This window comes from Tachyglossus aculeatus, chromosome 9 (assembly GCF_015852505.1).
Source record: "Tachyglossus aculeatus isolate mTacAcu1 chromosome 9, mTacAcu1.pri, whole genome shotgun sequence".
Classification (NCBI taxonomy): Eukaryota; Metazoa; Chordata; class Mammalia; order Monotremata; family Tachyglossidae; genus Tachyglossus; species Tachyglossus aculeatus.
Window position 1 is genome coordinate 53495854 of NC_052074.1, and position 26398 is coordinate 53522251.

The 26398-nt window shown below is 44.2% G+C and overlaps 1 protein-coding gene across 3 annotated transcripts in view; it reads right to left on the minus strand.

Annotated features, from left to right (window-relative positions):
• LRP2 (LDL receptor related protein 2) overlaps positions 1–26398 on the minus strand; it is a 176663-nt gene that overhangs the window by 32909 nt on the left and 117356 nt on the right. For all 3 annotated transcript variants that reach the window (XM_038751850.1, XM_038751849.1, XM_038751848.1), the window contains exons 44-57: positions 25025–25267; positions 22920–23045; positions 22123–22242; positions 20374–20505; positions 18583–18784; positions 16666–16961; positions 15294–15810; positions 14073–14225; positions 12833–13003; positions 10617–10840; positions 4288–4465; positions 3243–3439; positions 2301–2546; positions 728–856 (exon numbers count right to left, since the gene is read on the minus strand). In XM_038751850.1, the coding sequence (XP_038607778.1) occupies positions 728–856; positions 2301–2546; positions 3243–3439; positions 4288–4465; positions 10617–10840; positions 12833–13003; positions 14073–14225; positions 15294–15810; positions 16666–16961; positions 18583–18784; positions 20374–20505; positions 22123–22242; positions 22920–23045; positions 25025–25267 (2934 nt within the window). The remainder of the gene's footprint in view (positions 1–727; positions 857–2300; positions 2547–3242; positions 3440–4287; positions 4466–10616; positions 10841–12832; positions 13004–14072; positions 14226–15293; positions 15811–16665; positions 16962–18582; positions 18785–20373; positions 20506–22122; positions 22243–22919; positions 23046–25024; positions 25268–26398) is intronic.

Genomic DNA, 26398 nt, shown 5'->3' on the forward strand with positions numbered 1-26398 from the left:
CATCAGGTAAGGGGATCCCACCAACTCACTCAGTAGCCTCTTTCAGTGTTCTGCGATCTTTACTCTGAAGACAATGTATCTGTAGCTAATCTAAATTTCTGCTACAATGTCCTTGGGCAAATGAAGTGTTCCTGGAGCCCAGCTAACAACAAGGATGGGGCTGAAGTATACATCAAAATTGCTACAGTGATTTTGATGACATCACCTTGTCATCGACCCGATAACCTCAACATTATCTACACCATTCTACTCCTCCCCTACTGTACCTGTTCAGGCTGGATCCAGACATAATTATCCACCTAACCTAGATACTATTTTCCAAATTTTTAATATCTCTGGGACTCTCCTCTGGACACTTCAAAAGTTTTTATGCTCTTAGAGCTGTGAGTCCCAGGTGCAAGTCTAGCAAATCACATAGTAAGTGTGAGAGATGTTTGGAACACAGAAAATCAAAGTGAATACACTAGAGACACAGCATATGAGAGTGAATTGTCCTGTAACAGGGGTGGGGAGTGGGGTCTGGATCTCCATCTCTTTTTCCTCTAAATTTAAATGGTCTGGGAAATAAAGACTAAAGAATCATCCACCAGAGATCAGAAGTTCATATTTTGGAAAAAACCACACCCAGAGTCTAATTAAGAGAACCTACCTCCCCCTTTATATGGCAGCCCAGGAGAAATCACCCATTTTTCCCCCCTCACTAATAAAGACCCATCCCCAACCTCACCACAGCCTAGTTCGTCACTGTTGTCTCTGCAGTCATCATGGCCGTTGCAAACGGCCCACTGGGGGATGCAGCGATAGTTTGTTTTACAGCTGAATTCTGTGTGGTTATCGCAGCGATAGGCAGGCCCCACTGAAACACAAGGAGGCAAGGCTTAGTCAGAACCATCATCCAAATTGTTCTCAGGTTCAACAACTGCTACCCAGACCTAGAAGCTGGCTGGTAGAATTCAATCGATATTAACAGAAAGCACCAACATACAGTCCTTGGAAAGAGGAAGCTACTTACGGCAACATTTTAGAATTGGATGCTGGTGTAGTATATAAAAATCAGTATGACAGGATTCCCACCTACATCTGTAACACTGCCCCTTGCTGCCCTTACTCCCCACAGTGCCTGTTCCTACTTATGTTTCTCCCTCTTGGAGTCGCAATCTTTCCTGCTCTGTCTTCTACTGCTATTTTCCAGCTGTCCAGTACTTTGCCATATCATTTGACATTTGCCTTCATTGGCTCTTTAAAGCATTTTTAGTCCCTACTCTGTTAAGTCCCACTCTATGGCTATTTGTTTTTCCCTCTACTGTCTTTTCCATTCCAAGTAGGATGCCCACACTCATTAGTTTACTAACATCAAGTACTAAATTATGTCCCCTGGGATTCAGACGCAGAAGATTCGAAAGCCTCGCTGCATAAGTAAATGGCTTGACCTACATGCTAGGGAAGAGGGATAGTCTAACTTCTATTTGGAACCCAGATTCCAAGTAACCAAAATTTAATCTTCCTTACTGGCCAGTCTTCTTCTTCTTATTATTATTATTATGACTGTTGACTTTTTGTTACGTGCTTACTATGTGCCAAGTACTGTAGTAAGTACTGGGGTAGATACATGACAATCTGGTCAGACACAATCCCTGTTCCACAAGGGCTCAGAGTGCAGGTAGAAGGAAGAACAGGTATTCAATCCCCATTTTATAGATGAGGAAACTGAGGCAGAGAAGTTAAATAACTTGTCCAAGATCACACAATGTTCAGTGATGATGATGATGGTATTTGTTAAGCGCTTACTACGTGCCAAGCACTGAACTAAGCACTGGGGTAGACATAAGGTAATCAGGTTGTCCCACGTAGGGCTCACAGTCTTAATCCCCATTTTACAGATGAGGTAACTGAAGCACAGGGAAGTTAAGTGACTTGCCTGATGAGTAGCGGAGCCGGAATTAGAACCCATGACCTTTGACTCTCAAGCCCAAGCTCTTTCCACTAAGCCTCGCTGCTTCTCTGTCTAATGGGTCTAATGATGCCAGATACCAAAGGTATAACTCCTCAAAAGTAAGCAAGGGCTCCCTCTTTGACTGGGGACAGAAGAAATAAGGACAAGGCTACTGACCATTTCCCAGGTCCTAGCTGGGGATCCTAGATATAAAACAGCGGAAAGGTTATTTTCCAATTGGTTGGTGTTCTGTGTCAACCATCCCCAAATCCTGGAATCCACCCTATTTCACTAAAACTTAAACAAACATGACTGCCGCTATTTAACCCTGAGGATTACACACAACTCTGACTGGGCTAATGCTCACTGCATTCATGGATAGGCTCATCCGAGTGATCTCCGCAGTCATTGTCCACATCGCACTTCCAGGACTGGGGGATGCAGCGGCCATTGTCGCACTTGAACTGGCCCGGCAGGCAGGTCCTGCTGGCGCAGTGGGAACTGTCTTCATCGGAGTTGTCCCCGCAGTCATTGTCTCGATCACACTGCCAGGCCTCAGGGATGCAACGCTTGTTTGCGCACTGCCACTGGTGGGTCTCACACTGGTGATTCACTGCAAGAACCAAATGCCAGTTATAGCCTTGGGAGAGTGGAGGTTTCTCAGTTAGGTGGCATACTCGGGGAGGACTGGAGGCCTTGACAGGTACTGTGCACTGCTCAGTCCAGCAGCGTATCCCAAAAAGGGTTGGGGGAGAGTCGTGGGTGGAGGGGGAAAGGGGAAGCACTTACTAAGAAGGATCTATGATGCCAAAAGAAAATCTACAGGCCTTCATTATTGCCCCAATTTGATGTTCGCTGTCCACCAATTGGATTATACAGCTCAATTAAGTGAGCTTCCTATCTAACGACCTGCAGGCTTTTCTATTCCCATGAAAGAAAACATATTAGTTAGGGAGCTGGGCCATTCCCTCAATTTTTATTTTTTCTGCCTTTCTTCACAAGGGGGCTCACAATGCCTCCTTGGGGGTGCTCATTTTGTAATAATGACGGTTTGTCAATCACCTTTTAAGGCAAAAATATACTATGAGCACGTTGGGCCTCACACACAAAAAAAATGTCAGGGGTGGGAGGCGGCATGGGGTTGATTTTATCATGGATTTGTCTAAGCAGTCTAAAAAACCCCTAAACATGTAATATTCTCTTCCAGAGCAGATTGGAGTCAATCTTTTGTTACTGGCCTCTTTATACCTCTAAGGTAATCCTGTTTAGAGGTCAGCTATCTGTCAGAGTATAAGAAAATCCAACACACCACAAAGAACGTGGTCTTCATCTGACCCATCAGGGCAGTCGGCCAGGGCATTGCACAGGAAATGCGGGCTAGTGCAGTTCCCATCACTACACTGGAACTGTCCAATGCGACAGAAGCGCTGCGGGCAGGTCGAGGGTTCATCAGAGCCATCCCGACAATCTCGCTGCCCATCACATTTCCACCATATAGGAATACACCTGCAGGGAGTAAACAGAACCCATCAAATCCAGAGTACTTACTGAGAGCCTAACAGGAGCACAGAGCACTGCATTACATGCTGTGGAGAGTGCATTAGCATGTGTAGACATTAACTCTGCTCTTGAGGAGCTCTAGTGGGGAGATAGGCACTAAAATAATTTACAGAAAGAAGAAACACTTCTCAGATCAAAGAGCATCCCATATGATCACACCAGAACATTGAACACTGGTAATTCCATCCAAAGATTTTTCAATCAAGTCTACTGAATAGTGGAGTTGAATGCACAAACTTTGGGTAGCACATGGGCATTATTAGGGGTGCTACCAATCAATGGTATTTATTGGTATCAATCAGTGGTACTTACAGTCAAATGCAGAGCACTGCACTTGGGAGAGTACAACCCAACAGAGCTGGAAGACACATTCCCTTCTCACAATGAGCTTATATAGTTTAGAGGATATCCAAGGATCAAACACTGCCAGATTAAATATTCCCAACACAACTGTACCTATAACCATACTTGCTATAAGAAGTCCAAGTCAGAGAATCCACGAAAAAGGTTAACATCAAGCTATGGATTTATTGTGATTTCTCACAGTACCTTGGGTATATGCCTTGCCCTTGAATTTTATAGAGGGAGTAAGCAGAACTTTTTCCTTGCCTACATTCACCAATTATATGTGCGTGGTTTTTAGTTTTCAAACATTTGAAATGGACTTTCTGAAATGACTGACAGGAAGATCAGGGACATTCAGGACTGTTCTTGAGACAACCTGGTTCTCTACTGAGGCCAGATCCCAAAGTTGTTAACTCCTCAAGGGTAAATGAGGGGGAGAAGCATCTCACCGTTCACTGTCAGCACAGAGGAATTGGGTACTGGAGCACATGGGAAGGCAGTGAGTGGCACTCCCAAGCTGGATTGTCTGGAAATTGTCTGGACACTCACAGGTAAAACCCTGGCCACCAGCTTTGATGAGGCAGAGATGTGAACAACCTCCATTGTTAGTTCCACAAGGATTATTCACTGAAGAAAGACGGGAAAATAAATAGGTTCAACACACGGCTCTCCAAGATCCAGTTCTAAAATTAAGATGCAATTTTTGATATTTTCTCTTACAGAACCAAAAAAAACTCTATTTCCCTATTGATCCACTTCTCTAAAATGCCTACAGTTTGTTTCCCTTATAAGGACCTCTAAAGGTGAGAGGAATAGGAACAAAATGGTAAGGAGAAACCCTCATCTGATAGCAAGGGGAGTCATTCCAATATTTTAGAGTGAAGAGACAGAAAGATAGATTCCTCAATAACCTAGAAGATCAATTTTGTAAATTGCTATTCTTTCATAGATTCAGAATCTACAGGAAACCACACTGAACTTTTAGTAAATCAGTCTGCAGGCTTTAGAAAAATCCAATAAACTTAGAGTCTTGGGTTATGTTACTTTTCAAAGTGAGTTGTGCATTTTGGACAGGAATTGGGTTCTGTGAGGCCAAGGCTCAGGAGAACAGTGGTGGAGAGTAGGAATGGCTAAAAGGAGGAAGGGGCATTCTGGTAAACTGGGCCTAAGCTACGACTGCACGGGCCAAAACTTAAGCTCATTGGGAAAAAAAAAATGAAATAGAGAAAGAACAAGCCCTTAAGTTTCCCTATGTCCCAACAGAAAGAAGTTGCTTCGCTTTTAATCCTAGTCAAGAAGAAGTGGCCCCTCATGCTTTCTGACACATTTTTCCAGGTCTGCTAGAAACTGTATTTTGAACTACAGATCACCCAGACATGGATCGCTGGCTATAGTAAGCGCTTAACAAATGCCATTATTATTATTATTATTATTATTATTATTATTATAATTATGTTGGTGTGCCACTCCTAGTTGGTCTGAAAGCCTGTCTGATATACCAGGTGCTTCCTGGAAATGCTGGGAGTTCTGCCCTGCTTCCCTCATCTGCTTCCAGCCTGTCTGCTCTCTGAGGCTCTGAGGCTGGCAGCATGGTGGGAATTCAGGACTGGAGTTTGGAAAACACAGAAATCAGGAGACACAGTGACAACAGGAAGCCTGGGCTGGGAGACTTTGGGGTGCACCTCCAAGAAAGCGCTCCCTTTCTAGCCCCCCAAACAGATTCAATTTAAAGATTTTTTTTCCTCATGCTCTTACCCTGATTTGCTTATTCATTCGAGGATGTTTAGAGGTCATCTGAAAAGGCCTCATTTCATTGAATGCCTTATCCTGACCATAAATGCTGCCATTTATAGTTTCAATTTGCCTGTTCCTAGCTTTTTAAATGTATGTTCATTGCAAGCATCATTAAATCATGTCATTTTCTAGTCTTTTGATTTAAAAGAAAAAAACAGAGTGAACCAATTTTCCCTCAATAGCTATACAATGCTCAGAATTTCACCACTGCCTTAGTTTTGAGTTAGTTGTTCAAATAATTACTTTTTCCAGACGTGAAATTGCCTATCAATTCGATCCCTTCTTTCATTCATACTGGGGAACTACATTAAATGGAAAGGAATGTTTCCAAACTGAAAGGCCTGGAAGAAAGGAGAGTGGAACCTGAAGACACTGTGGATGAGGCCTGTAGCAAGAGCAACTCATTGCTGATTGTGACCCGAAGGCCACCTGGCTACAGCAGGAAGTGGAGGCTCCCACTTGCCACCTCTGCGGGCCACATGACTCCTTGATCCTGCTCTGGGCTGGATGGGCTACTGCTGTCCCGCCATCGACCCCCGGCCCACGTCATCCCCCGGGCCTGGAACGCCCTCCCTCTGCCCATCCGCCAAGCTAGCTCTCTTCCTCCCTTCAAGGCCCTACTGAGAGCTCACCTCCTCCAGGAGGCCTTCCCAGACTGAGCCCCTTCCTTCCTCTCCCCCTCGTCCTCCTCTCCATCGCCCCCATCTTACCTCCTTCCCTTCCCCACAGCACCTGTATATATGTATATATGTTTGTACATATTTATTACTCTATTTATTTTACTTGTATATATCTATTCTATTTTATTTTGTAGTATGTTTGGTTTTGTCTCCCCCTTTTAGACTGTGAGCCCACTGTTGGGTAGGGACTGTCTCTATATGTTGCCAATTTGTACTTCCCAAGCGCTTAGTACAGTGCTCTGCACACAGTAAGCGCTCAATAAATACGATTGATGATGATGATGATGCTCTCCTGGGCTTCCATGGTCCAGAGGTCACTCAGCATTGAGGACTTCCATGCCGATCTGAGAGAGCAATGGCGGCTGCAGCCACGATTCCTCCAGCCCAGAGCAAAAAGTCGTGAATAGTGATGGCATTTATTAAGCACTGACTGTATCCCAAGCACTGTGTTAAGAAAATCTTTTTTTTTTAATGGTACTTGTTAAGCACTTACTGTGTGTCAGGCACTGTACTGGCACATAGTAATGAATCATAACGACCCTTTTCCCATCTCCAGTCTCAGAGGGAGAGAGAACATATATTGCATCCCCATTCTTCAGATATGAGGAAACCAAGGCACAGATAAGTTAAATGTCTAAAGTTAAGGTTACCCAGCAGGAAAATGGTGGACCTGGGATGGGAACCTGGGAATGCCAGTCCCATGCTTTTTCCATTACGCCATACTGTGCCTTTGGGGGTGTGAGAAGGGGACAGTCTTTCTGCACCTCGAAGCTTGGTTCCTTTTGTTATCCTCTGGGTGAGGACAGGGGTTGTTATTCTTTTCTCTCTTGTGTGCATGCCTGGGTTTTTGTACCTCTGTCTCTCTTGGTCTGTGTTTTTTTTCCTCTCTCCCATGCCTGCCTTTCCTCCCCCTCCCTGCCTTCTATTTTTGGACCAATGCCAAGGATCTCATGAAATCCCCACCCACTAATATTATATCCTCAATAATAATAATAATAATGGTATTTGGTAAGCACTTACTATGTGCCAAGCACTGTTCTAAGCACTGGGGTAGATACAAGATAATCAGGTTGTCCCACGTGGGGCTCACAGTCTTAATCCCCACTTTACAGAGGAGGTAACAAGCACAGTGAAGTGAAGTGACTTGCCCAAAGTCACACAGCTGACAAGTGGCAGAGCCAGAATTAGAACCCATGACCTCTGACTCCCAAGCCCAGGCTCTTTCCACTAAGCCATGCTGCCTCTCAAACACAAAGTAACAGATATACTGAGTACTATCCCCAACTTGCTATCCTCTCGTTCATGATGAATATTCATTCATTCATTCATTCATTCAATCTGTATTTATTGAGCGCTTACTGTGTGCAGAGCACTGTATTAAGCACTTGGGAAGTACAAGTTGGCAACATATAGATATGGTCCCTACCCAACAGTGGGCTCACAGTCTAGAAGGGGGAGACAGACAACAAAACAAAACATATTAACAAAATAAAATAAATAGAATAAATATGTACAAGTAAAATAAACAGAGTAATAAATATGTACAAACATATATACCTATATACAGGTCCTGTGGGGAGGGGAAGGAGGTAAGGTGGGGGGGTTGGGGAGGGGGAGGAGGAGAAGAGGAAGGAGGGGGCTGTCTGGGAAGGCCTCCTGGAGGAGGTGAGCTCTCAGTAGGGCCTTGAAGGGAAGAAGAGAGCTAGCTTGGAGGATGTGCAGAGGGAGGGCATTTCAGGCCAGGGGGAGGACGTGGGCCAGGGTCAATGGCGGGACAGGCGAGAATGAGACACAGTGAGGAGATTAGTGGCAGAGGAGTGGAGGGTGCGGGCTGGGCTGTAGAAGGAGAGAAGGGAGGTGAGGTAGGAGAGGGTGAGGTGATGGACAGCGTGAAGCCGAGGGTAAGGAGTTTTTGCCTGATGCGTAGGTTGATTGGGAGCCACTGGAGATTTTTGAGGAGAGGAGTAACATGCCCAGAGTGTTTCTGCACAAAGACAATCCGGGCAGCGGCGTGAAGAATGGATTGAAGTGGGGAGAGACAGGAGGATGGGAGATCTGAGAGGAGGCTGATGCAGTAATCCAGTCGGGATAGGATAAGAGACTGAATGAGTATGGTAGCGGTTTGGATGGAGAGGAAAGGGCAGATCTTGGCAATGTTGCAGAGGTGAGACTGGCAGGATTTGGTGACGGATTGGATGTGAGGGGTGAATGAGACAGCGGAGTCGAGGATGACACCAAGGTTGTGGGATTGTGAGACGGGAAGGATGGTAGTGCCGTCAACAGTGATGGGAAAGTCAGGGAGAGGGTAGGGTTTGGGAGGGAAGATAAGGAGTTCAGTCTTGGACATGTTGAGTTTTAGATGGCGGGCAGACATCCATATGGAAATGTCCTAAAGGAAGGAGGAGATACGAGCCTGGAGGGAGGGAGAGAGAGCAGGGGTAGAGATGTAGATTTGGGTGTCATCAGCGTAGAGAGGATAGTTGAAGCCATGGGAGCGAATGAGTTCACCAAGGGAGTGAGTGTAGATAGAGAACAGAAGGGGACCTAGAACTGACCCTTAAGGAACCCCTACAATAAGGGGATGGGAGGGGGAGGAGGAGCCCGCAAAAGAGACTGAGAATGAATGGCCGGAGAGATAAGAGGAAAACCAGGAGAGGACAGAGTCTGTGAAGCCAAGGTTGGATAGCGTGATGAGGAGAAGGGGGTGGTCCACAGTGTCAAAAGCAGCTGAGAGGCGAGGAGGATTAGGATAGAGTAGAAGCCGTTGGATTTGGAAAGCAGGAGGTCACTGGTGACCTTTGAGAGGGCAGTTTCCGTGGAATGTAGGGGACGGAAGCCAGATTGGAGGGGGTCGAGGAGAGAGTTGGCGTTGAGGAATTCGAGGTAGCATGTGTAGATGGCTCATTCAAGGAACAGAAGGGGACCAAGAACTGACCCTTGAGGAACCCCTACAGTAAGGGGATGGGAGGGGGAGGAGGAGCCCACAAAAGAGACTGAGAATATGATATTTAAGTGCTTACTATTTGATAAACACTGTTCTAAGCACTGGGGTAGATACAAATTTACCGAGTAAGTTGAAGTCCCTGTCCCACAGGGGGCTTACAGTTTAAGTAGGAGGAGGAATAGGTATTGAACAGTTGACGAAACTGAGACACAGAGAAATTAAGTGATTTGCCCAGCATCACACGGCAAACAAGAAGTAGAACCAGAATTAGAACTCAGGTCCTCTGACTATCAGGCCTGTGTTTTTCCTCTATGCTGGGCTGCTTCTCGTTCTATTTAGTAATGAGCCACACATTGTAAATTGCATGTGTGGTTTTTGTCAACAGTAGTCAGCTAGGGGCAGAGCCAGGACTAGAACCCAGGCAGGTCACCTTGATTCTCAGAGAAGTGTTCTTTCCACTGGATAAGGCTGACAGGAATAAGAGAGTGCAAGTGGCCCTGGGCTATAATTGATTGCTCAGGTTCTTGGCCCTGGCCCTTTAGTACCGAGGCTCATCCATCATTCTCGACTGGAAACTCCATCATCAACTTTTAGTACCAGGTTTGATTGCTATTAATGTTTAAATTTGCAGCTCTTTTTAAGTGCAGCCCACAGACGAACGCATAACCACATATGCGACAATCTGAAGGAATAGGTTTGACAGGCTCACTATGGAACAGCTTTGACGATTTATAAAATGGGGGTATATCTTTAAAAAAGGGTGAATGGTGCAGCTTGGCCTAGAACAGATTAAATGACCTCAACAGGCTCACTTCAGCCCCATTGTACTAGGATTCACACCAATCCCCTTGCACACATGCTGTCCTTTAGGAAACCTAATAAATGATATCCAGAGAATAGGACAGACACAGTGTAAGGCATACAGTGAGTACTTACTATATATTCGTTCAATTGTATTTATTGACTGTTTACTGTGTGCAGAGCACTGTACTAAGCTCTTGATAATAATAGTATTTGTTAAGCACTTACTATGTGCCAAGCACTGTTCTAAGCACTGGGGGAGATACAAGGTAATCAGGTTGTCCCACGTGGGGCTCACAGTCTTAATGCCTATTTTACAGATGAGGTAACTGAGGCCCAGAGAATTCAAGTGACCTGCCCAAAGTCACACAGCTGACAGGTGGCAGAGCCGGGACTAGAACCCCTGACCTCTGACTCCCAAGCCAATGCTCTTTCCACTGAGCCACACTGCTTCTCACTACTAGGATAGAACATGCAGACCAGGAGCTGACCCATTCCACAAGATGCCCCAAACAAGTGAATGGGGTAAAAGAACGCAATTCTAAATCTACCTACTCACCAATTGGCTGTCTGTAGGGGTGATACACGAGAATATCAAATGGTCTGTGCGTTGTGTTCACTAACACTGCTCTGTCCGAGCCATCGTACTTGTGTCCCTTTTCAACGGTTCTTGTGTTCCAGTCAGTCCAGTAAATAGTGTCCTCAAACACTGTAATAGCAAAGGGGTGAGGCAGAGTCCCATCATACACTGTGTGCCGATGTCGTCCTTCTAAATCAGAAAACCTACAGAGACAGGAGAAATGAGTCACACCTGGATAAATGTTACCCCACAACTCTATGCATAATTAGACCACACTCAAGATGGACTATTGTTTCTTACAAACTGGATGGATGGGTAGATACTTTGGAGGTTCAGAGTGCATTTTCTGAAATACCAATTTGGGAAAAACAATAAATATCTTTCAGTCATTATCCCCTATTTTGATGTTCAGGCAGGAATTCAGAAGGAATTCTGGGATTGAACTAGAAAGTCATTTTCTTCATTTCTCTGAGGTGTCATCACCTTAGAAGCATTTTTACCCCCTGAACCATATTCCTGTCCTGCAAAATCCAAACGAAGCATTCATCTTGTGGTCTATAAACACTCTTGTTTGCTTTTTTCAACTATTAGAATGTCGAGATCACTGCTATGGCCCCAGCTATGATTTCTGTGATAGTCAGTCTTAGCCATGTAGAGCGTGAAATCCTGACGCTCCTGTCGTAGTTGTCATCCTGTCTTTATATTTTTGTTTCTTCATTCCTTAAGTGTCTGTTGCCCAACCCCCTCTTCCCCACCACTTACTCTTAGATTATGTGCCTTCTGAGAGACTGGGACCATGTCTGTATCCCAGCATTGTGTTTAAGAAATACTATTTCTACTACTGTTTGCCAAGGGCTTTAAGATTTGTGTTTTTTGTTACCCTACAAAGCAACCAGTGAAAATGGTTAAACCCGCTTTCCAGAGGGAGACAAAAACCCACGGAGACTACAGTAACTTGCCCAAGGCCACACATCAAATCCATAGCCTTCCTAGGATTAGAACTTTCAGCCTCTGAGCTAAGGATGACTCTGATCCAGAAGTCTGATGCCAGAGACTAAAATTATCACTAAGATGTCCCACATTTTGAATTTGAGACAGGAGTTGGTTAATAATCAGGAGAACAGTGGAGAAAGTCACTACTTATAAAGACAAAACCTACGATAAAGAATCAAGCCCATACAGAGCCGGTGGAAAACAGTTAGCAGCTCAATTCTAGGGGACAGAATGCAGAACCCCATTAGGAGAAATAGGAACTGTAATGTTTATGCATGTCTCGATCTTGCCTAGTCTCTAGGTGCCCCAGATACCCCATTAAAAGACCAGTTTGTAAGGAACACTGGCTCACTATAGAAAAGAGTGGGTAGCTGTTAGAGTAAATCGTCCAAACAAAATCTGAAAGAAACCTTTGGCAAAATGGTTGAACCAAATAAAAAGGGCTTCCGATGTAACAACTTTCTAAAACCATGTATTTTCAAATCTTCTCCTCCTTAAGGAGCTTCCTGGGATAACTTAAATATAATCTTGTCCACAGAGGAACACACTGAATGATTTCCTCCACTCTTTCCTGGTTTATAACGAGAGGAATAATTTAAATTTTCCACGTTGTCAAATGCTACTGGGAAACACTTTTCCAATCATGCAGCAAAAGATCTTTCCATAGTCTACTTGAGGTATAAGCTGTCTTCTATATTATCCAAAAATATGTATTATTGAGAAATTGTACATACTGCATCTATGTTATTATTGTTATTATGCAAGTGTTGTTAAGCACTTACTATGAGTCAACTACTGTTCTAGATCTGGACTAGACGCAAGTTAATCAAGAAGCATCATCATTTTGATGAACATTATGCCCAATTATGAGTTTTAGGGGTGACTTTCAATTTTCAGTAAAAATCAATGGGATCTATTTCCAAGTAACACTCCTTTTGGATTTATCAGCATCTTATACGTAGACCTTTTTTCATGTATGCTGCATGTTGCTGTCCATACGCACAGACAGTAAAATGGATCCCAAGCTACTCTGTGTTAAGCAATTTATTTCCAAGTGTTAGTGTGGAGGCACCCTTAAACCAACTGCTGAGTCACACGGGCAGCTGAAGAAGGGGAGGATTAATTAGCTGTGCAAAAGTTCTACCTCAGAAATTGGGTATGAACAGTTTACCCAGTTGCTTTATTCTTCTCTATGTACGTACTCAATGTAGTTTAGGTGGGCGTCTGCCCAGTAGAGCTTGTCGTTGGTGTAATCTATGGTGATTCCATTGGGCCACTCGAGCTTGGTAGAAATAATCACTGTCTTATTCGTTCCATCCATGCCCACTCTGCCGATGTATGGTCGGTTGGCCCAGTCTGTCCAAAACACCTGCCTATTTGAGCAAACATTGTGGTCAGTTTCTGAAGCAAAAGCTAGCAGCAGCCCAAGACTCCCTGCCTCCTATCTTAAAGCTATAGGAACTCAAACAGAAAGGGCTGCTTTGGAGCCCCTTTGGGGAGAAGACAGTGATGGAACAAAGGAAAAGAGGAGCAGGCCAGAAGGATGAGAGAGGTTCCTTTGTGGGTCTTTAGACAGCCTGAATAGCCTTGATAGTTTTTTTATGATACTTGGTAGGTGCTTACTACATGCCACGCACATTACTAGGCCCTGGGGTAGACATTAGATACTCTGGTTGGACACAATCTCTGTTCCACATGGGGCTCACAGTCTAAGTCAGAAGGAGAAAAAGTTAATACCCATTTTACAGATGACATAACTGAGGCACAGAAAAATTAAGTGAATTGTCCAAGATCACCCAGTAGACAAGGGGCAGAACCAGGATTAGAACCCCGTACCCCTCCACTAGGCAACACCGCCATCCAAGCCATTCTCCAAGTTTATTTTGTGTCTCTGTGCAGAGCACTGACAAAAGAGACTATAAGTAAAGGAAATGGACTGTACTCTTGCATTTTTCAAGATTGAATTATCTTGTGGACAGGGATCATATCCACCAACTCCATCAGACTCTCCCAGGCACGCAGCACAGCAGTCCACATACAGCAAGTGCCTAACAAATCCCAATTATTAATTGATTCCTTGAAGCTCACTACAACTGGACAGAGTTAAGTCACAGAGCAGAGTTGGGGAGCGAACAACCTCTGCTGACATGGGCCGAGGGCCCCTCAACTCAGTATGGAGGAGCCCAGCAGAGAAGACAGTAGAGCAGCGAAGAAGTAGCTGACCACAATTCCACCTCCCTCCATGAATCCCACACAGGGAGGTAAGGGTAGCAACCCGGAGAAATTAAGAAGGATAATCAGTGGCTAACACCTCCAGCATCATAGGTGATTGAGTATCAAACCACAAAACAGAAAGCCCAGGAAGAGACCTTGAGACTCAGCAATTCAGAAGAGGGATCAAGGAAATGGTGGCAGGGAGGTGGCATTCCCTGAATTCCATACCCGTATCTGGGATGAAGGACAATCCCTCTGGGATTCTGAAAACAGAAGGTGTTATTGGAGTCTACACAATGCTCGGCTAGTTTTCGCCGGAATCGACCATCAAGTTCGGCAACAAAGAGGCCATCCAGGTAGGCATCCAGCCAGTACAGCTTTCTGAAATGGCAGACAGCAAAACATTAATTCACCTGCTTTACGGTCGCAGCTTTCCTACGCAGTCAACAACTAGAGTAGGGCTGGCTCTCAAGAGCCATGAAGGCAACTCTGGGCAGATATGAAGTAAAAGCGTGAGCAGTCCCAGAGTTAAACAAACTCTGGGTGGCCAAGACTCCACCATCCTCTCAGAGTAATGACATGTGAGGATGTGGGTTTCCCGGGAAATGTGCCTTCACAGAGCCAGAAATCTACCTTCAAGGCCACTTGAGCATATTCTGTGGAGAGGAATATGTAAAGTCAGCCTCCCTTTATTTGGTGGCCTAGAAACAAGGAATTCTAGGAAACTCGGATGCTCAAGAAATAAAGGATTTCCCCTTAGGCCCACATCAAGAGCCCCTGTCAAAAAATGAGCTAAGAATTGCCAGAAAAGGCCAGCTGATGGGGAGGGAGTACCCCACTCCAGGATACCCTGAGTAAGTACAGGTGACCCACACTGTGGCCCTCAGTGGTACCATTACGTGCAGCCATATGCCATAGGCCTGACAGGAAAGGAGACAGTGATTGTCCTGCTCTAAGAGAGAGGGCACCTAGGGGTCTGAATCCACCCTGAATCCAGCCTTCCTTGCTGCTTATGGTGAGTGGTGAGGGAATCAGGCAGTCTGTAGTGCTCATGAATAAATTCTTATAAAGTTGAAGGCTTTGGCTGGACTTTAATAAACCCACTACTCTCCTCCCTGAATAAGCTACCAACTCTTCCCCTTCCATTCATAATTGTAATCCATCATCATTAACAATATTGGTTCCTACTGGAGTCTTGGCTCTGTGCCTCCCACGGTGTCCTCCCCACCCTCGTCATGTTAAATTGTTCATAAACACAAAAGCCCAGATTTCTGAAACCAAGCATTCCCAATCTAGTTGAGCCTTACTTTTTCACCCACTGTGGAATGAGCCAGGATGACAAATGGCATTAGTTGGGGTCATTTGATACAGCAAAGGGGAAAACAGAATCGATCCCCTATTAAGCTACAAACCAGATTCTTAATCACTCATAATTTAACACTGTCTTACCTAGCAACCCAATCAACAGCCAGACCTTCGCCGTAGGGCAGATTGTTGTTTATGACAGTCTCTTTGCTGGTCCCATTCAGGAACATTCTTTCAATGACTTTCTTCTCCAAGTCAAGCCAGTACAATCTCCTTTCCACCCTGTCAAAATCCAGGGCCACCACATTGCCCAGCCCTTGTAAAATGAGGGAGTAGGACTGGCCATTTGTAGTAAGATTCCTGAGGTAGTAACGGTTGCTAAAAATGAGGTAGGGCGAGATATTGCTATTTTGCCGGCAGCTCTTTCCGTCTGGCTCACGGATGTAACCTGGGGCACACTTACAGATGTAGGAACCGGCCGTGTTCTCACACATCTGACTGCAGACTGATGGTGTTTCATTGCATTCATCAATGTCATCACAAGTCCGTTTGTCAGACATGAGTTTGTAACCACGGAGACAAGAGCAGTAAAAACTAGTCTGGGTGTCTGTGCAGTTGTGATCGCAGCCGCTGATGGACGGGTCGCTGCATTCATTAATGCCTGCAGAACAAAGACAGAGTGGGTACTCGGTAGTTCGAGGCAGTGACCGGATAATCCCAACATGAATAAATGAAATGAGCATCCCCATCTCCAGTCAGCCAACTTTAAGTCACCCATGCTAAAAGGAAACAGGGACAGAGTGGATTGTCAGAAACAACTCAAGACATCACTTTAGCCAATATAGTTTCAACATCTTTTTCAAACTTTTTTTTTTTTAACCAGAGTTGTTGACTGTGTAAAACTGAGGATGGCTTCCCTGGAGCCAGCTCTCCATTTGATTGGACGCGGAGAGCTAAAATCACTTACTAGGCTGAAGCAGCTCATTTCTTAGAAGTATGCAGCATGTAGAAGTCACCACCTCTACAAATCTGAGGCAAACAGTCGGAGATGGAAAACGGTACTCAAAAACCACAATTTGGATGTTAAGTGGGGATATAATGTCGGATCATATTCCTACTCCTTGCATACAGACAAAAATTCATTGAACTTGTATCTGCCTGAATTACTCTAGGCTCCCTAAAATTCCTTCTGATTTTCTGAACTATTCTCTGCCTCAAATATGCACAAAAAAAGGAAAATTACCATAGTTGACTGCTGCTTGCTAAACTTTACTTGATCATTCCCATAGACCATGGCAACAGAGGTCTGCAGTTAACACTTTAGAGTCCAGTGTTTCCTTGGTCACAGGTGGAGGGGGAAGGGATTCAAATAATGGCCAAGGAGGGGTAATGAATAGTCAAAGAGCCAGAGACACTCAAAGCACAAAGCACAGTCGACCTTCTCTTGACTACTACTAATCTTCAACAAATCTTTGAGAAACTGCTATTGGACCCTCCCTCTGCTCAATAAACCTACCACATCCCTTCTCATCACTGTTGTCCCCACAGTCATCCAGGTGGTTGCAGATTTTGACCATTTCAATGCAGTGGCCGTTGTCACACTTAAAGTCGTGAGGTGGACAGGTGGCCTCCGGGGTGCTGCAGAGGTGCTCCAGCTCATCCGATTCATCGCCGCAGTCATTGTCCCCATCACAGGTGTAGGCCTTGGAAATGCACCGCCCATTCTGGCAGGTGAACTGGTGAGGTTGACAGGGCTGATAAATGCACCCCCTCTCATCACTGCCATCTCCACAGTCGCTGCGCCTATCACACCTGGAAGGGCAGGGCAGGTGGTAGTAGCAAGTGATATGTACTGAGCACCTACTGGGTATAACACACTAATAGTTGGGGGAAAGTACAGGATTCATGAGTCACCGAACAGGGTAGGGTCAGTGTTTGAGGGGACCTAAAACTCAGTTCAAAACTCTCAGAGCCACTTAATTGCAGAGCTAGCCAGAGTAAGCTCTTTCCTCAGGCAGTAGCATTGCCCTCCACACTCAAATCTGACTTCCTGTCACCATCCATACAGAGGCTGCACAAGCTGAGGCAGGCCTGTCCACTCTGGGGACCTATTCACCAACTTAGAGCAGAGAATTTAAGAATGAGAATAACAGAGAAGAGAGAGAGAGAGAGACTGAGACACACAAAAAATGGCTCCAGGAACTGTAGGTTGCAAAAGCGACGGGACAATGAAGGGCAATCTTTACATTTCAGACTCACTAGCACATAGAGATACGTCATCATTAAGAACATCAACTCTGAATGGAAGGGTATACAAACATGCACACCCACACACCTGAAAACCAAGAAACAATGCATCCTGTGGATTATTAAGCTGGAGGAGGAGGTGGTGAATAACTCTTACCCAAGTGGCAAGGATTAATACTAGTTTACTTCCTCTACATCAGGCCTGACCCAGTGGGCGGAGAGTTTCAGCAAAAGACTTTCAGACTTAACACACAGCACTGGGTCACTGCTCCAGTAAGCCACACACGGCTGACTCATTAAAGTTCTACGTCAGAGGCGGTAATGAACAAAAGATTGGTAATAAAACTATTTACCCTACCCATCCTCAGCGAACAGTATGAATCCGAAACTCTCTGGCTGACCCTCCCTATTACTCAAGCCAACCAAGTGACAGCACGTCACACAACAGTCATACTTTCTGAAGCCTTCAGACCACTGAATGAAGCAAAACTTGGAGCTATTGAAAACCCGTAACTCAGGATTCGTGACGAAGGTAAGTACTTTTTCTGCTGTCACTGCCTGAGGTGAAAAGTAATTCCAAACTTCCAGAGGGCAGCTCAGGAGAGAGGAGCAGAAACCCAAACTTATTTGAACAAAGGCAAATCAGCTGCACGACGACAAGTGTGACGGAAGGAAGGAACAGTAGAGAAGGTTGGAATGAGAATTGAAGTAATTTTACAGTCAAGTAAAACCTGTCGAAACTATGTCTTCTGCAATCCTTCCCCTGGATCACTAACAAGCCTAAGTATCATAGATATTTTAGACAACCAAAGTTAACAGTACAAAATATGTACTTAATGCTAATAATAAGGTAAAAAAATGAAGCAGTTTATAGCTTACATTAAGACAAATGTGCTATAAAACAGTGGGAGAGCAGAATATTTAATTAGGTTTTAATTTTCTCCTCTCTGTGGAATCTGATCCTACAAAATTTTGATTAGTTCTATTCTGAGGACACTCCTTGACTAACAAAATCAAACAGACTCCAAACTGCCGTCAAGAATTTCCAGAACACAAACTGCAAGTGATAGATCTAACAACATACACTGCCTGAACTTCCACTGAAATGAAATTGCTCTTTGGGTGTAGAGTCTTACAAGATGCTGCCCTTTTAGTCTTCCAGAGGAGTTTGAGACTTTTTACATACCTGTAAGTGTTTCGAATGCACAGTCCATTTTCACAGGTAAACTCATTTTCGGTGCAAGGTCTCCTGGTGCAATTCTGATGCTCATCAAGAGCATCGCTGCAGTCAGCATCTCCATCACAGACCCATGCTCTGGGGATGCATCTCCTAAGTGGGGGCCTGTTGTTCACGCATGTGAACTCAGAGCGTGTGCAGTTGCGGTTCGCTGAAACAAATACACATTCATGGAATCCTATGCCTCAGGACTGATCCCCTAACACAATCATTGTAATAAAGCTGAGAGTCCTGACTTCCATCTGACTTAAAGGTCTTCCTCCCTGAGACAGATTCCTAAAATCATCTGAAAATGTGATATATTCACAATCACTGCCTAGATCAAGTTTTTCCAGAGCTAAGCAATATCACATGCCTATCATTTCCAAAGGTTTTAGATATATGTTCCCCATCCATAGATACGGGATGCTAGGGAAAAAAAAAACAAAAAACCCAGAAATGGGTGAGGGTTTTCAATCCATCAGGAGAAAACACGGACTTTTAAACTAGATGACCTGACTGGGAAAGGAAAGGAATGGCTAGGTGCAGTTACAATCACAAAAAGGAGGAGGGAAAAAGTCATTTTATCCTGTCTACTCTTGGGAGCCTGGAAGCAGGCCAACAAAAGGGAGAACAAAAAGTAACAACAAAAGTGCCAATATCCATTCCCCACAGCTGTCAAGTGTTACGGCCAACCTTCTTGCTCAGCCTCAAATTGGGCAAAATGGAACACCCTCATTTTGAGAGTATGAAGACTGAGGGAAGTCATCAGCCTGCCAATATCAGTATGATTTCTGCTTTTCGACTTTATACAGAGGTTGTGGGGGTGGGAGTCTCCTGAGAGCCTCAACCTATGTTCATAATGTGCTCTTGGTAATAGAAGATACTGTTATAGCATTGTTGGACGTTAAAATGTTCAGTCACATGTCAAATGATGAATGATTCAAAACAGTTTACAACGATTTGAATGAATGATGCTTCTTGGGATTATCAGAGTCAAAGACAGTAGTCAATATGACAAATCATGAGACCATGAACAATGTCACACTGGGGCAGGTCAGTGGTCCGCCCAGGACACGATTTTGTCACTGACAATGGAACCGAGATTCTTGGAGAAACTGTGTGATAACTGCTCACCTTGACATCCATCCTCATGGTCAGAGGTGGGCTTTCTAAAAACCTAACTTTACCCCCAAATGATGCACACTGCCATGATATGTGGCCTTGGAAATGTTTAGTCTTGTAATACGTATTTCTTTTTAGGAAAACAACCATCTTTCTCATGATTATCGTCAGAAGCCCTGGGTTCTAATCCAGGCTCTGCCATTTGTCTGCTATGTGACTCTGAGCAAATCCTTTAGCTTTTCTAAGTGCCTCAGTTTCCTCATCTGTAAAATGAAGATTAACTCCTACTCCGTCCTATTTAGACTGATCCCCATGAGTGTCAGGCACTGTGCCCATACAAATGACCTACCCCAGGACTTACTACAGTGTTTGGCACATAGTAAGTGCTTAACAAATACAATAATAATAATGAACAGAAATGGATAAACATTTTTATGTCAAAATGAAAAACAGCAAATAATTCAGATAAAAAAAAAACCAAAGACCAATCTTGGAAAAGATGTCTGTACAGTGTCTCCTCAACTGAAGAGGAATTTTTTCAACCCCCAGATTCCTTCACCCATAACAAGCCAAACACGCTTTAATGCCAATCCCTGGAGCTCAGATCAAGTACGGGACTTGATTTACTACACCTACCACAACCATGCCTTTGATCTTCATCACTCATATCTCCACAGTCATTATCACCATCACAGATCCAGGTGCCTGGGATACACCTGCCATCGTCACATCTGAACTGGTTAGCTGAACAAGTCCGCACCTGGGTCACTTGAAAATAAATGAGATCGCTCTGTTTCTTGAACTAGGTTATACCCCTGAAGTTTCAAGATATCTTTCTGAGAGAGGCCTTCGTCAGTATGAGTTGGTCCAAGGAGAATATAAAACAACAGGACCCAACTAATGTAGGTCTGATGCACACTTAATTTCACTAAAGCGAGGTGATAAATAAAGACTTAAAGAACATTAGATCCCTTCTATAATCAAATGATGAATAAAGTCAAATTTACATGTGGCCACAAAGGTGGAAATATCTAACTTCTGATGGTCCAAGAAACAAGCTCTCTGATTCCTCAAGTTAAATTTTCATTCATACTGCAACACTGCCTTTGCAAATCACCTGAAGTCTATATTCTGGGTGATAGGACAGTGCACGTGAGTGAACTTTTAATTATCGTCCACTTTACCAAGACCTGATAGATATTCTTTTCTCATACTCTAAGGGGTTTGAAGTGTTTATGCAACCCCACAGCAGGAAGACAGAAATAAAAAATACCACTCTCATTGCTTTTTAAGGCTCTTGTCAGAGGATTTTTCATTGCTCTGATGTTCATAAGTATGGAGAAGTCAGAGACAACTCTTCATATTGGCTAGTTTTGCAAGGAGACTGTTACACTCTAACCCAGGATTCTCCACATGACAGTTATCTTCCATGACATCCACCCCAACAGTTATAATGTGTCTTCAACATGCCTATCTCTTCCTCTACTGATCTACGATGGCAGAGATGGCATATCATTTTTGTCTTTTAGAGTTCATTTGCCTTTGGGAAAATGATTTTAATTAATTGTGGCATTTATTCAGCACTTACTAGGTACCAAGACCTGGGCTAAACGCTAGGGTATTTATAAGATAAGCAGAATGGGTGCAGTCCCTGTTCCATATGAGGCGCAATCTAAGAGGTAGAGAGAACAAGTTTCTTACCCTCATTTGAAAATGAGGAATGTGAGCTGAGACCCAGAGACGCTAAGTGGCTTGCCCAAGGTCACATAGCAGGCAAGTGCAGATCCAAGATTGGAACCCAGACCCTCTGACTCCCAGGCCTATTCCATGTTGCTCCTAAGGAGAACAGATTTCTTATCCCCACTTTAAAGATGAAGGAACTGAGCTAAGACCCAGGGAGCTTTAAGTAACTTCCCTCAGCTGGCCAGTGGCAGAGCTAAATTTGGAACCCAAGCCTCCTGATTTCCAGACCTACTCTTTCCATGACAGCAAAATGTTTAATGGCAGCCCCAGATCCAGGTGCCCTGGAATAAGTCAGGAGAGATTCAGAGGTAACTGATGTTATCCCGTTAGATTGTATACTCCTTGAGGGCAGGTACATTTTTTTTCCCTCAATGATAATCCCCCATGTGCTCAGTTCAGTGCTCTTCAACAAGTAGGTGCTCAATAATGGATTAATCTGACAATGATAAGAGTGGTATTTGTAAAGTCTGAAACAACAATCTCTAACTCACCTCTCAAAGACCCAATAAACTGCCCCAAGAGGTAGTAATATTCCACAACCATCAGCAAAGTCAGTATCCATTCTGGAGAGAGGGGTGGAGCCCTTATAATTCTTCCCCCATCCTTTAAGCCTATCAAGAGATTAGATTGTTTCTCCCTTACCACAAGTGGAAGGTTCATCGGAGCCATCAGCACAGTCCACACCTTGATCACAATACCAGTAAGAAGGAATGCAGCGCCCAGAGGTACAGCGAAACTCACTATTAGTACAAGTCAGAGAAACTAGAGGGATGAAAAGACAGGAAATGAGGACCGATCCTCACTGTTTCAAACTTTCCAACGATCTCCAATTTTCCATTACGCGAACATCAATCAACCATATTCACTGAGTGCTTACTGCGTGGAGGGCACTGTACTAAGTACTTGGGAGAATACAACCCAACAATATAACAGACACATTCCCCCCCTACAGTGAGCATAAAAAAAAAAACTTTGAAAAAGTGGTGAGAACCACATTGAGCTGTCAATGAGGTGAGATTTTATCTTTGCCAACCCAGGCACTGGCCTCAACTCTTTTAGTAGCAGCAGAACTGATTTGGGGTACAATGGCCGAGTTTGGATGCAGTAGTGAAAGCAAGACATTCTGGCCCTAACAATCACCACTTCTTTGTTCTCAGGCATTATTCACCCAGAAAGGGGAGAGGAAAGTCTGGTTCTGTTGTGAATGGGGAGGTATCCAAAAGAGGCAAGGACCGAACGATTCTTGCTCACCCTTACTTCCGAACTTAACCTCCCTCCCTTCTTCAAAATACTCTGTATTTTAGACCATTATGAGTACCCCTTTAAAGGTATCATCTTTATTAAGTTCTTTATTCATTAAAGAACACCAAGTACTTTACACTCTGAAGAGAACAGAAGAGGAAGCAAAAACTCCAAAAGGGTAAATTCTTGCAACTTACCACAGTGAGTAGGGCTTTCATCACTCATATCTCCACAGTCATTATCTCCGTCGCACAAGTAAGTGCGAGGAATGCAAATATTTGTGCTTTGACATTTTGTATACCCAGACTGGCAAGTGCGATCAGCTATAAAAACGAAAATAAAAATGGCTAGAGCATTTTCAGACTACTAAACGACCACATAATAAAAATGCAAACACAAACAGACCAATCTGGGGAAGTGGACCCATGAAAGGCTGTTTTCAAAGGTGTGAGTGATGAGAGCTGTTAAGACTGTGTGACTGGATGGAAATATGTTTAAGCACGACTAGGGGATGCTCTTTTAGTCGAGTCTCACTGAAATCATGAACTGTAGTTCAATCAATCAATCAATCGTATTTATTGAGCGCTTACTGTGTGCAGAGCACTGTACTAAGTGCTCAATCAATCAGTTGTATTTATCGAGCGCTTACTGTGTGCAGAGCACTGTACTAAGCACTTGGGAAGTACAAGTTGGCAACATATAGAGACGGTCCCTACCCAACAGTGGGCTCACAGTCTAGAAGTCTAGTAGTCTAGTCACAGTCTAGTAGTTGTTTTTTTAGCATCAAAAAACTTCCTTCAGAAATAGCTGACATCCATTCAATTTCAAAATAAAAATATTACATGGATAGAAATACAACGAAATGGAACATTTACATGTACGTGCCCCAAGGAGCTCTGGGGAAAAGTATGAAAGTCCCATTTGCTACATTGTTGGTATTTGTTGGCGCTTACTATGTGCCAGGCACTGTACTGAGCGCTGGGGTAGATACAAGCAAATTGAGTTGAACACAGTCCCTGTCCAGAAAAGGGCTCATAGCCTTCATCCTCCTTTTACAGATGAGGTAACTGAGGCACAGAGAAGCTAAGTGACTTGACCAAGGCCACACAGCAGGCAAGTGGCGGAGCGGGGATTAGAACCCATGACCTTTGAGTCCCAGGCCCATGCTCTATCCACTATGCCATGCTGCTTCCTCAGAACCACGAATACTAGATGAACTGATCTTCTAGAATTTTTGAAAAAAATTTTTGAGACTCCATTCAGGAGGTATTGGAGCCCCTTCACATATCAAGCTCTGTAACAGAAAGAGCACTGCTCACAGTACAGGAAATGCTCAATAAATACCACTGATGATGCTCTGACAATCGGAAGATCTGAGTTCTACCTGTAACTGGTTAAGGTGGGTAAAGACGGCACATGCACTTGACAACATGCTGCACCCCTCTGCCTACTTGCATGTTGCATTCTGGGCCCCGGCAGGGAACACGGCAAATTTCAGAGACAAGTAAATGTGATTCTAGCACTAGAATCAATTCCTCTTGAGTAGGTCCTCTGTCCTGAAGTTGCCGGACTGAGGGTCATCCATTGCTCCCGAAGGGAGCCTCTTGTCAGTACTAATGAATGAAAAGCCCTGAAGTTCCCCGTCCTGGCCTCTCTCGGCTGGGAGGCCTCCTGGATGTGAGACCCAGATGGGGCTGACAGAAAAATTGACAGCAGAAGAATAAGAGAACTAAAACAACACTTATTGGGGCAGCGCAAATTTTGACAGTAAAAGGCAATGTTATCTAAAGGAGTTATCTAAAATCAACTAGCAAACACTTGACCCTCATCCTGGCTTAGAAAAACAAAAGCTCCAGTGATTTATCTTGGGCCTCCTAGTAAGTGTGCTGTGTGCTGGTGTGCTGTGAAGAGCCCTTCAGTGGTATTCCCACCCTAGATGAAAAGTACTGATTAATTTGCCATTCTTAATTTCAAAGCAAATCAAATGTAGAAGCACATTTACTAGGACTTATTGCCAAGAAGGTACAGTAATATGGCACATAAAACCACAAAACACCAGAAATTCAAAGGTCTTGAGCATAACACGTGTTCATTTTAGTTGACCATCAATTCTCGGATTGAGGCTTTAGTTCTGCTTGAAAAACAACAGTGCAGGGAAGAAACTGCACAAAGAGATAACGAAGGTTCATGGCAAATACTTTGCTCCTTTTCTTGACAGTGGCATGGTCTACCTAAGATGTGTCTTATGTCTGACCTAAGGATTCAAATCCTAAAGCACAATAGGGAGTTATGATGAACTTACGGCAATTTCTCTCATCTGAAGTGCCATTATCATAACAGTTGTTTACACCATTGCAGACGTACTCAAGAGATATACACCTTCCATTATTGCAAGTAAATTCTCTGTTGGAGTCACAAGTTCGGAACAAGCATCCCACCTCATCGCTGTTGTCTCCACAGTCGTTGTAGTGATCGCAGCGATAGTGGTAAGGAACGCACCGCCCATTGCCACAGGTGAATGCTGTTGGCTGACACGTGTGGAAAGCTACAAGGGAGGGAACAGACAGTAAAGGAGACTTCTCGATTCAAACTTTCTCCCAATTTCTGGAAACATGGAGTAAAAGAAATCTCAACCCTTTGGTTTACCTGTCAGGGCAAAGACCGCCGCACAACGGACTGCATGAAAAGTAAGACACATATTTCAAGTTAGTCAGATTTATGAGTTGTACCACTTTTTTATTTCTTAACCAAAGAAAGTGGGACTTCAAGAAGTCGCTCTCCACTGCCCCAGTATTGGGCAGTAAAAGCCACTCATTCTACTCTACTGGAAAGATTCGTTTCATCACAATGTACTGTAGAGATGGAAGAGGTCCCTTCTTCTGGGAAAGCAATACCTGGGAGCAAAAGTCCAGGTGATCCAATAAGAAGAGAGATTTAATCTCAGATTGAGAAGCAGGTACCCGGCCCCAGGAAGAGAGGATATTTAACTTCGCCTCATTAGTGATGAGAAGCAGCGTGGCTCAGTGGAAAGAGCCTGGACTTTGGAGTCAGAGGTCATGGGTTCAAATCCCAGCTCTGCCAATTGTCAGCTGTGTGACTTTGGGCAAGTCATTTAACTTCTCTGTGCCTCAGTTACCTCAACTGTAAAATGGGGATTAATACCGTGAGCCCCCTGCGGGACAACCTGATCACCTTGTAACCTACCCAGCGCTTAGAACAGTGCTTTGCACATAGTAAGCGCTTAATAAATGCCATCATCATCAATTAGGCCATGGCAGCCACCAGGCAAATAACTGCAGTCAGGGTCCCCAAAGGAAGTCATTTCCTCCTCCTATTCAGGGACGTGAATAATAATAATAATAATAATAATAGTATTTGTTTTGCACTTACTATGTGCAAACCACTGTTCTAAGCACTGGGGTGTATACAAGCAAATCAGGTTGGACACAGTCCCTGTCCCACATGGGGCTCAGGGTCTCAATCTCCATTTTACAGATGAGGTAACAGGCAGAGAAAAGTAAAGTGACTTGCCCAAGGTCACACAGCAGATAAGTGGCAGAATCAGGATCAGAACCCATGACCTTCTGACTCCCAGGCTCTTGCTCTATCCACTCTGCCGTGCTGCTTCTCAAAGGTTTGGTTGTCAAACCCAGACGGGCGGGATCCAATGATGAGG